This window comes from Lucilia cuprina, chromosome 6 (assembly GCF_022045245.1).
Source record: "Lucilia cuprina isolate Lc7/37 chromosome 6, ASM2204524v1, whole genome shotgun sequence".
In the NCBI taxonomy this organism is placed as follows: domain Eukaryota; kingdom Metazoa; phylum Arthropoda; class Insecta; order Diptera; family Calliphoridae; genus Lucilia; species Lucilia cuprina.
The window spans coordinates 52,712,465-52,723,215 of NC_060954.1; the positions used below are offsets into that span (position 1 = coordinate 52,712,465).

The window sequence follows — 10,751 nt, forward strand, 5'->3', positions numbered from 1 at the left end:
AGGAAGGAAAATTAATCGGTATCTCTTGTATATGATATCTTTCATCCATCATCATTCAACCCAGCACACATCTCATTTATTCGACACATTCATAAGAAAAAACATACGACACACTCATTTAGGTATACGGGTGGGGTAAGGCCCGTATACCTCTACATTCATTCTATATCATATACAATTGACACCAACCCATTTCCAACGCTTAGTCCCACAGTCACTCCTCTGTGGGGTATCTGTTGATTTTCGGCAACAGCACCGAACTTATCCCGAAATATTGACTATTATCATGCATCAATCTTTTAACCGCCACTTATACTCTTCCCGCGAATTTGGGTTTAACCAACAGCCACTGCGTGGATCCCGAAGGAACCTCAACCAACTGACCAGCCAGGACATAGTCCTGCGGGCAACTGGCCACCCGTACTACTAGATTATGCGGTGCTCTGGTCTGACCTCTGGCAATCTATGCAAGGACTAAGCCAAGCAGTAGACTGAGAACACCAATTTTTCAATCCCGGTCAGATTGGAGGTATTGGGCCCTCTTTATACCCCGGGATTGCAATAACACCAAGGCGGAGGTTTCGCCAAGGTAACATGCCCCCGGGGAGAAGGCAAGGTACAATTCAACTTAAAGGTTTTATTATAAAAACTTTAATCACATTTTATTTATTGTAACAGATGTTACAATACTTGTTTTTTGGCATCAGCTGTTTGCACTTTTGCATTTCTTGCTCAAGTTTAAACTATCCCCATGAAGCGCTTAAACTAGCAAACAAATTTAACTAATTGTGTACTGAAAAACTACATTAGAGGCTTAATTTCAATTTAATCCCTAATCCTTCAACTAAAAATTGGTCCTAAGAATACAATAAAGTAGAAATAAAAACATAAAATTTATAAATTTAGAACTTCTTACAACAAAATTTTGCTCAAACATAATGCTATTTTTTTCTTTTTATTTTTAATACTTATCAACAAATAATAATTTTGCCAGAGTATTTCAATGAGGAGAATATATACATATATAGTAAATACGTTTCAATAAACAAAGTCAAAGACTCGATGGGGTGAAGAAAAAAAAAAAATAAGACACAGTGCTCAGCTTGAAATTAGTCTTGAGTCTAGCGTCCAGAAGTACTGAACGATAATTTTATAGAAACGGGAACAATAATAATAATAAATTACTTCTATGGTGTTTTTAGTGTAAAAGAATTGAATAAAAAAAATCATAAAATTTAAAAGTAAAATTAACCAAAACAAATTTAAAAGTGATAAGGAACTAGTAGAGCTTGTAGAGGTTCCTGGGCCAAAGAAAAAAAATAAAGAAATTTAAATTTTTTCTAAGTGAAACAAAAAAAAAAAACAATTTTTTAAATTTATTACTTTTTTTTACAAAATAATCACTAACTGTTATACGCCCTACTGTGTATGACAGTTTAATCAACATTTAATAGTGTTAACAGTAACAGTATATCCACCTTTATATTCCTTATCAATTTAAAATAAAACATTTTCAACAGAAAACCTTTATATTTGAAAACAAAACCAAAAAAAAAAAAAAAAACTAAAGAAAATTTCATATAAATTCCAGGTGTTTTTCACAATTTTCATTCATTAATCGCTCGTATACAACTACGAGCAAACGAGTCCGCAACGAACGCACAACAGATATTTTCTATAACAAATCAAATCAAGTGTTTGAAAAATGTTGAAATTATTTTATAAATTACTTTTAACATTCTTAATCGTAAATAATACCGCTTGGGCTTTGGAAAATGGTTTAGCTCGTACACCACCCATGGGCTGGATGCATTGGGAACGCTTTCGTTGTATAACAGATTGTAAAAGATTTCCAGATGAATGTATAAGGTAAATATAGAAAAAAAGATTATTAACCTTTATCACTTGTAATTCCTTCATTCATAATTCTTATTCTATAAACATATAGTAAAGTGAAGTGATGTTGTTGTTGTGGTTGTATTATAGCCGAGATAAAAGTTGAATAATCTCTAGAGTGCAAAGTCAAGGTCAAATTCTTTTACTGATTGAAAAGTAGATTCAATAAATGTGAATGATAAAAGTAATGGAAATTAAAACTACAGTGTCGTGTAAAAAAAGGGACTCATGGTGAATTATGAATCGATTTTGATATTATGATATTCGAAAGTGGAATTTGTATATATGCATTAACGTCCAATGTTAAGAAACTCAGGTTTATAAATGTAATTCCTAAAAATTTTCCAATCAGTATTTGTAAGGGATTCATTTTTGGTCGTTTATTGTTGAATAAAATTGTGGATATATAAGTGAAATTTTGATAGGGGGCTTTTCATAAGGGCTTGAGCCATATAAGGCCTTTATATAGAACTTAGTTTTGCAGCCTTATGTCGAGATATGAGTATAAGTATTAAACATAATTATGAATTTAAAAGCCCTATTCGTTCAGGGTTCAGTTGTATGGGGGCTAAGTGAAATAGGTGCAAAAAATGGACCGATATTAACCATTTTCAATAGGCTTTGTCTACGGTAACATAGAAGATCATGCGACAAATTTCATTGAATTATCTACAAAATTGCGACCGGTAGTTTGATTACAAGGTTTACAAGCCCTAGGTGAAATAATGGACTGATGTAAAGCATTTTCAATAGTCTTCGTCTACGGAACCATAGAAGATCGTGTGACAAATTTCATGGAATTATTTCCAAAATTGCGACATGTAGTTTGATTACAAGGTTTAGAAGTCCTATTCGTTCATTAATCAGTTGTATGGGGGCTAGGTGAAATAATGGACCGATATTAACCATTTTCAATAGTTCATATACCAAACTTCATTACATTACCTTCAAAATTGCGACCTGTAGTTTGATTACAAGGTTAACATGGACGGACGGACATAGCTAAATCGGCTCAGAAAATGATTCTGAATGATCCGATTGGTATACTTTAAGGTGGGTATAGGACCACTATTCTTGTGCGTTACAAACATCAGCACAAACCCAATATACCCTCCCCACTAAAGTAGTGTAGGGTATAACCAGAAGAAAGAAGGTAAAAGGATAGATATAATTAACAAGTCAGTACCGCCGAATTAATAAAGAGATAAAAGACATGTCTTTGTCCTCCTATAAAGTCCATTCGAAGAAGTGAATAATGCCTATGACAAAATCTAGTAAACTGCGAGGGTCAAGACCCGCATTATCCACCCATTTCGTTATGGAACCTATTCCCCAGCCATTTCAACCTGAAACTCTGTATCCTAGTACAAATGCAAATTATATGCTCGAACGACTCCACTTCCTCCTCATCCTCGCATATACTACAATATGGTGCGTTATATTGCAGTGCCCTATTAGCATCCCTATTAGAATTCTTAAGACTACGTCTATTCAGTCCTATAAGTATTTTGGAAGCTACTATATCAAGTTTTGGCCAAGGAGCCTTTAATACATTGCAATCCAGTCTACTGTAATCCAGGACTGCTTTATGATACAATATACTGTAATGCAGGACTGGTTTAGGAAGTCACGGATTCTTTCGAATATCAGCCTGCACTAGTGCGAAATTGGTAGTTTTAACATCCTTGCTCCGTAGTCTATATCAAGACTTTATCCTAATCTAGCTAGTTCGTCCGCAACACCATGCCCATTATAGTGCCCCGTCACCCAAAACAATGTTCCAAAGGAATCAAAATTAAAGATTTAGTTTAGGTAGATAGGAGGATAAATCCCAGATAAGATGCTATAAAATACACTTAAGCTACTAACGGACCTGTTGTGCGCCCACTGAAAGTTGTATTTGATATCGGAAACATGGCTTGCAAAATATATGGATCTAATTTTAAAGAAACCTTGGCAAGAAAGTCATTCTCTGGACTTCTTAGAGGATATTTGTGTTGTGATCATAATAGTTTAAGGTTCTCACAGACCAGAGGTGCTATATCAGAGTCACTGGATCCGATTTCACCGATTCATTTTAGTTTTTCGATATTTATTTAGGGTGGTCCATAATCTTCCTTGTTGAATTTCGGATTTTCCAAGCAGTTGAGGCTCTCGGTACTAATAATAAGAACACATCGTAGCTTAGAAGTAGTCAAAACGATTTAAAGTTGTCCAACTTCGTTGGAAGAGTGGGGGTAAGTGATTGGACCTTCACAGTTGGTCATCGCAGATCAAATAGTTTGTTGCCTTTAGATTTAATATCATTGAATACACAGAAAGAAGGATACATATTGAAAGTCTTTAAATTATATAATGACTTATTATATAAGATCTACGATCAGTATTCCGATTAGAAAAAACGATCTTTATTATATTAAGTTCCTTCCTTGAGATATCTTAACTTAATTTTAGAAGCAATAAATGGATGTGGTAGCAAGGGAGTGAACTAGAATGTTTAACTAGTCGACAGATAAACTCGAATTCCAGATTTATTGGTTCATAGTGCTTAGGTTTAGTTCTCAAAGCGATTAAAAGTTTTCACACCCCAGAAAATATTCCTATAGAAATATAGAAAGGATGTGGTTTATAGACAAATTACTTGTGATGTTCCAACTACATATTAATATATATTTTGTTTTTTTTTTATTTTCAGTGAAAATCTTTTCAAACGTACCACCGATCTGCTAGTCGATGAGGGTTATTTAGCGGCTGGCTATGAATATGTCATTATCGATGACTGTTGGTTAGAGAAGGATAGAGATAATGTTACCAATAAACTAGTAGAAGATCGTTATAGATTTCCTAGTGGTCTCAATCACTTGGCCGATTATGTGAGAAAAGAAAAGGAAAAAACATTTTCCTAGTTTAACTTAAAAAACGATTTCTTTTCCAGATTCACAATAAAGGCGTAAAATTCGGTTTGTATCAAGATTATGGTACAAATACCTGTGCCGGCTATCCAGGTGTTATCAAACATATGGCCTTGGATGCCCAAACATTTGCCGAATGGGATGTAGATTATGTTAAATTAGATGGTTGTTATGCTGATATCAATGAAATGGATCAAGGTTATCCGGAATTTGGTAGACTATTAAATCGTACCGGTAGACCCATGGTGTACTCGTGCAGCTGGCCTGTGTATCAGGAGTATGAGGGAAAATTGGTTGGTGACAAAATGTTATATAGACATTTTTTGAATTTTACTTTATAGTTTTATAATTTAGCCCAATTATGAAGCTTTAAAGGAACACTGTAATCTATGGCGTAATTGGAATGATATTGATGATTCTTTTGAGTCGGTGGCTCAAATTATGGATTATTTTTCGAAAAATCAAGATAGAATACAACCACATGCAGGACCTGGTCATTGGAATGATCCAGATATGGTAAGAGAATGAAAATACAACTCATTTGATAAAAATCGGATGCAAAGCATCAGAGAAGTTCTATAGGGAACTTTGTTCTTAATTTCAAAAAATTTTAAAGCGGTTTTAATGTATTATTTCTTTATTTTTTAGTTAATTTTAGGCAATTATGGTTTATCGTACGATCAAAGTAAATTACAAATGGCGGTTTGGTCTATTTTGGCAGCTCCCTTAATTATGTCTAATGATTTAGCTACAGTGAGGCCAGAAATCAAGGAGATTTTACAAAATAGGTAAAATACAGACAAGAAGCTTCATTCTGCATAATAATAACTGTAATGTTTCTTTATCATTCCAGATATGTCATCGCTGTGGATCAAGACCCCTTGGGCATTCAGGGACGTCGTGTATTGTTGAGAAATAAAATCGAGGTTTGGACTCGTCCTATTACTCCCGTCGCTGCCAACAATCAATACTCTTATGCCGTTGCCTTTGTTAGTCGTCGAGCTGATGGTGCTCCCTATCCTACTAAATTTAAATTAAGTGACTTAAATCTTAATAATAAACTTGGCTATACGGTTACGGATCTGTATGATAATAACAAGAATGTGGGTACTTATAAGCCAGGACATATTTTCCAAACACGTATTATACCTAATGGTAAGTAGAAATGTTATGCATAATTTAATAGTTCCTAGTTGATAGAAAAGTCTATTGGTCTTGTCAATGGACCATTAGATAATCTGCAGATAAGTTTATAGACTAGTCAATGGATAAATTCAAAGCTAGTTGATATACTAACCTATTAACAAGTAGACTGACCAAATATACTCTAGTCTATAGGTTCATAGGTTGTCAGAGTTATAGAAAGATCCCTCGAATTTAAACAATATACTATGAGAGCCTTCTTAGACATAAAAGGTACCTTCAATAACGTAAATGCTATTTTGATATCCAGAATAGTTACTGCAAGTCTTGGTAACTGCGTTAATTCCAAGCAGGTAAAGCGAGGCACACCACACGTGCGGCGTAATCTCTCCACTACTTTGGCTCATCGTCGTTAACTCGATTCTCATTGAACTGAACAATAGAGGGATAAAAGTTGTTGCTTACGCGGACGATGTTGTGATATTGGTATCAGGAATGTTTCCAGAACTGATTAGTGAAATCATGTCTAACGCTTTGCTGCTACTCGATAATTGGGCCACAGACAACGGCCTAGGAGTAAACCCAAGCAAGGCATGTTAATATATTAGTCTTTAGACTTGAAAAAAATTACCAAAAATAGGTACAACTATGACTCCTTAAACGTTCGAATATCCGAATTTATAATTTTCTTTTTTATTTATTTTTTTTTTTTTTTGATAAATTACAAATAACTTCAAAGTTATATTTGTAAGTTCACTGATATAAAAGATACTAAAAAAGAACCAAATGATAACTAAAAAATAGGGTTCTATAGTTGAAACGAAAAGTCGACTTTTCGACTTTTTGCATTTTATGAAAAGTCGACTTTCCGACTATTTTTGATTTTTTCCGACTTTCGACTATATTCGACTTTTTCCGACTATTTTCGACTTTTTCGACTTTTTAAATATTTTCGATTTTTTCTGATTATTTTTTACTTTTTTCGAGTTTGACTATTTTAAAGTTTTTGACTTTTTTCCACTTTTTTAAAATTTTCAACTATTTTTGACTTGTTTCTCCAATTTTCGACTTTTTCCGACTTTTTCTAATTTTTTCGACTTTTTACGACTTTTCGAATTTTTTCGAATCTTTTCAACTTTTTTCGACTTCTATTTACAAAGTTGACTTTTTCGATTTTTTTCATAGACGATAGTGTCATTTCTAAATATAAATTGTTCATACCTGATGGATGTTTTAAATAAAACCGTTACAAAATCTTAATTCTCTACAGCAATATATATTCCAGCAACATTTACACAATCAGCCACAAAATGTTTATAAACATTTGCCAATAATAACAACAAGCAAATGAAAAACCATAATATTGTTATTTTCTTTACTTATTGTGCAAAAAATCTTAGATTTTATTAAACATAAACAAAAAGCTAATATGCAACTACTATAATTTATATTTTTTTATTAAACACTTTAGTTAAAAATCACAACTGTTTACACTAGAAGGAAACACAACAAACTGTTTGGCTAAAAGCGATTTGGATACTTTTAAAAACATAAACAATAGCTTTTAGTTAAACTTTGTTTATATTATTGTTATATATTACTTAATAACAACTATTTATATAAACTTTTTTACTTTTTAACACAATTTATCACTAAATTTATAACTAAACTTCATGACACACAGAAAACTAACGAACAAATAAAGGATTTGCAAAAAAATAAAGAACAAGCAAAAGACTAAGCACAGAGTTGCATTTACAACAAACAGAGTTGCCAGTTATAGAAAAGTCATAGCAAGTAAAAAAATAAGCGTTATTTAATTTTATTAATATAAAAACCTTAAATAATACTTAATGGATTTGGGAAATTTTTAATATATTTAAAATACTTTAATTTTATTGTTATACTTTATTAAAACTGTTAATTAATTTTGTGTTTTGTTGTTTCTTTTTTTCAGGTGTCACCTTTTACAAATTCACTGCTTTAAATTGATTGATCTTTTCGGCAAATAATATTTAAAAAACGATTGATCACTGTAGTCGAGTATGTCGATAAAAAGAAATATTGTTATAATTAATAAAGAAATGTTTAAAACATTTACATTTAAGCTAAAGTTTTGTTTTATTTAAAGAATTAAAAAATAATAGAAACAAAATTTGAAAAAAGTCTGAGTCTTAATATGAAATCAGAATTTATTCATTATATCAAGTTGTCCAGATAATGTGTCTGACTCGGGCCGTTGTTATTATTCAGTTTATGCCAAAATCAGGGATTGAGTATAGGAGAGCCTTTTAAAGGGGAACTTTTGGAACTTTTTCGTTTTTCTATCTATCTATCTATCTATCTATCTATCTATCTATCTATCTATCTATCTATCTATCTATCTATCTATCTATCTATCTATCTATCTGTCTATCTATCTATCTATCTATCTATCTATCTATCTATCTATCTATCTATCTATCTATCTATCTATCTATATACATAAAAGACCACTGTTTGTTCGTAATAGATAAACACAGGAACTATGGCACCTCATTGGACCAAATTTCAAATATATGATTCAGAGATCTTGAAAAGTCAACATATTCATCAAGGTCCAGCAAAGCGGTCCGGGCACCACTAGTCATTTATAAATTACAATTATTTACTTAGTAGATATACGTAATTTATTTTTAATTATATAAAACTCAGTACGTTTATCATAGCACGATCTGTTTATTTTGATAACATGTGTTTTCTAGTCAAATTGTTTATTAATTAAAAATTTGGTACTGTTGAAAAGTGTTCTGTATTTGAAATAAATGATTCATAGACACATCAATTTATATAAATAATAAATTTTTTAGAAAAAAAAACTATATAATTTAGAAATATTGAAAACAAATGTGTTAGATTTGAAAGATATAGTATAATTTATTAAAGAGAAAGAAAAGTAGATATTATTACGAAGTGGTTTTAAATTTTTTATAAAGGGTTAATCTTTAGGTGAAAGATTAGGAATTAAATTAAAATTAATCCTCGAAAGTTGTTTCTGAATACTTAGGGCGAGTTTTTCTGATAAAGATGATCTTCATTCTTTGGTTAAACCTGGTTTAACAAAATAATAAGTAAAGGTACTTATTATCTTAGTTTAACTAAGTGTAATTGGCCAATTAAACTCAAGTTATAAGTGAGAAAACACATTTAACAAAAACAATAAAACAATGATTTCGAAAGAACAAAAACTTAATATTTTAGGTAAATTGCAATTTTCTGATTTGTTTTGTTTTATTAATTATTGTTTTAAATGTTTATTTAAAATTTTTCTAAAATTTTCCATTTTACAAAAGTGTTGTTTGCAAAAAACAGCTGTTCATTGTTTATGTTTTTGAGTGAAAAGTTGGCAATACTAACAAAGTTAACTGAGCTTAAATCTAAAACTGAAAAACACAATTATCGGTTAAAGACCGCCTAAATTTGTTCCGAGTTTAATCTAACAGCAAGTTAAGCCTAGTTTAACTGAGAAAACTAAGAAACCCGCCCTTAATCTTGTACTCAAAAACATCAATGGGGATTAATATCAGAATCAATTTATTTTTAGATTAACTAATCTGATTGTTGACATTTGATTGCCAACTCAAGAACCCGCTCTATGAGGGAGGTCATTTTCGACAACTCTCAAATAACACCGCTATAATCAGGACTGTAACAGAACTTTATTCCGATCGAATTATAACTTGTATATAAATCGATAAAAACTTAAAAAACTAAAAAATTTAAACTGTTGTCAATTTCACGTTGAAAATGTGAAGTGTTGACATTTTGTAAAAAAGTTAACATTTTTCTTTTTTTGAAGAAGAAAATTCCACTTTCAAACGGAATGGAATTCTGTGACAGGCCTGAATACTTTTTCTAGACTATCTTTGCATTTAAATGAATAACAATTAATTGTTTTCTTATTAAAATTAAATTTTATTATTTGATTTGTTAAAATTAACAAAAAAAGGATAAAATTATTTAAACTAAATTATTTTTATTCACTAACATAATTTTTCTTTTAGATGTTTCAAATTTTGATGTGAAATATGAAAATTATTTGTGGTTGTTTTCACTAAATTTAAATTCATGAAATAGAGTTAAAAGAACAAGATTTTAAAACAAAATATATAGTTTATTATATAATTATATAAATATTTGACTTATTTAATAGTTTATCATAGATATTCAATTATAAAATTGTATAAAATTTGATTTTATATTTGTTAAATATATATATATATTTTAGAATTTACAATTAAGCTCAAGCAGTGATGGTTTCAAAAATAGGAAAAAAAGGAACCAAAATTCTAAATAAACAAAAGTTTACAAGTTTTAAAAGATGGGGGAGGAAAAAATATTATTTAGTTAATAATTTTTTAAATTTAAAATAGTTTTTATAGTTTTGTTATTATTTTACTGAAATTATTGTCAAGTTTATTTAGTGATTTTTTTAATTATATAAAAATAAAAATGAAATTATTGAAAATAAATAACAATTTTTATGGAAAAAAATTAACTTAATGCACAATTAAACAAAAATCATTTGTTATATTAACTAAATAGTTGTGATTACTATATAATTATTTGACATAAACTAATGAAAATTATTTTTCTTTATTTATAACCTATAAAACTTTAAAAGTTTTATACATTTTTATATAAGTATGTATAACTTAGTTTTATTTTAAAAACTAATATTTAGCCAAAGAATTTTAAAAATTATTGAAAATGAAAAATAAAACTGTTGCAAAATTTTCAATTTAATTAATGATTTTTTCA

General features: G+C 30.1%; 1 protein-coding gene across 4 annotated transcripts; it reads left to right on the plus strand.

Moving 5' to 3' along the window:
* Nucleotides 1–1,114: 1,114 nt before the first annotated feature.
* On the plus strand, nucleotides 1,115–8,058 carry LOC111683370 (alpha-N-acetylgalactosaminidase). Of its 4 annotated transcripts, none has more exons than XM_046955273.1 (8): nucleotides 1,115–1,241; nucleotides 1,592–1,869; nucleotides 4,592–4,769; nucleotides 4,832–5,101; nucleotides 5,163–5,324; nucleotides 5,457–5,596; nucleotides 5,662–5,963; nucleotides 7,909–8,058. In XM_046955273.1, exons 2-8 carry the CDS (start codon nucleotides 1,706–1,708, stop codon nucleotides 7,941–7,943), a joined length of 1,251 nt encoding a protein of 416 aa, XP_046811229.1. In that variant the 5' UTR covers nucleotides 1,115–1,241; nucleotides 1,592–1,705; the 3' UTR covers nucleotides 7,944–8,058. The 4 variants fall into 4 exon arrangements, with proteins under 4 accessions (XP_046811229.1, XP_046811226.1, XP_046811227.1 ...); XM_046955271.1 differs by having other exon boundaries at nucleotides 1,132–1,468; XM_046955272.1 differs by having other exon boundaries at nucleotides 1,132–1,462.
* The last annotated feature ends 2,693 nt before the right edge of the window (nucleotides 8,059–10,751 follow it).

Excerpts from the sequence above, each read along its gene's own strand:
- LOC111683370 (XM_046955273.1), top strand. The coding sequence starts at position 1,706 with ATGTTGAAATTATTTTATAAATTACTTTTAACATTCTTAATCGTAAAT. Across the intron at positions 5,325-5,456 it reads ATTGGAATGATCCAGATATG|TTAATTTTAGGCAATTATGG; the intron begins GTAAGAGAATGA and ends TTTATTTTTTAG. Across the intron at positions 5,597-5,661 it reads AAGGAGATTTTACAAAATAG|ATATGTCATCGCTGTGGATC; the intron begins GTAAAATACAGA and ends TTATCATTCCAG.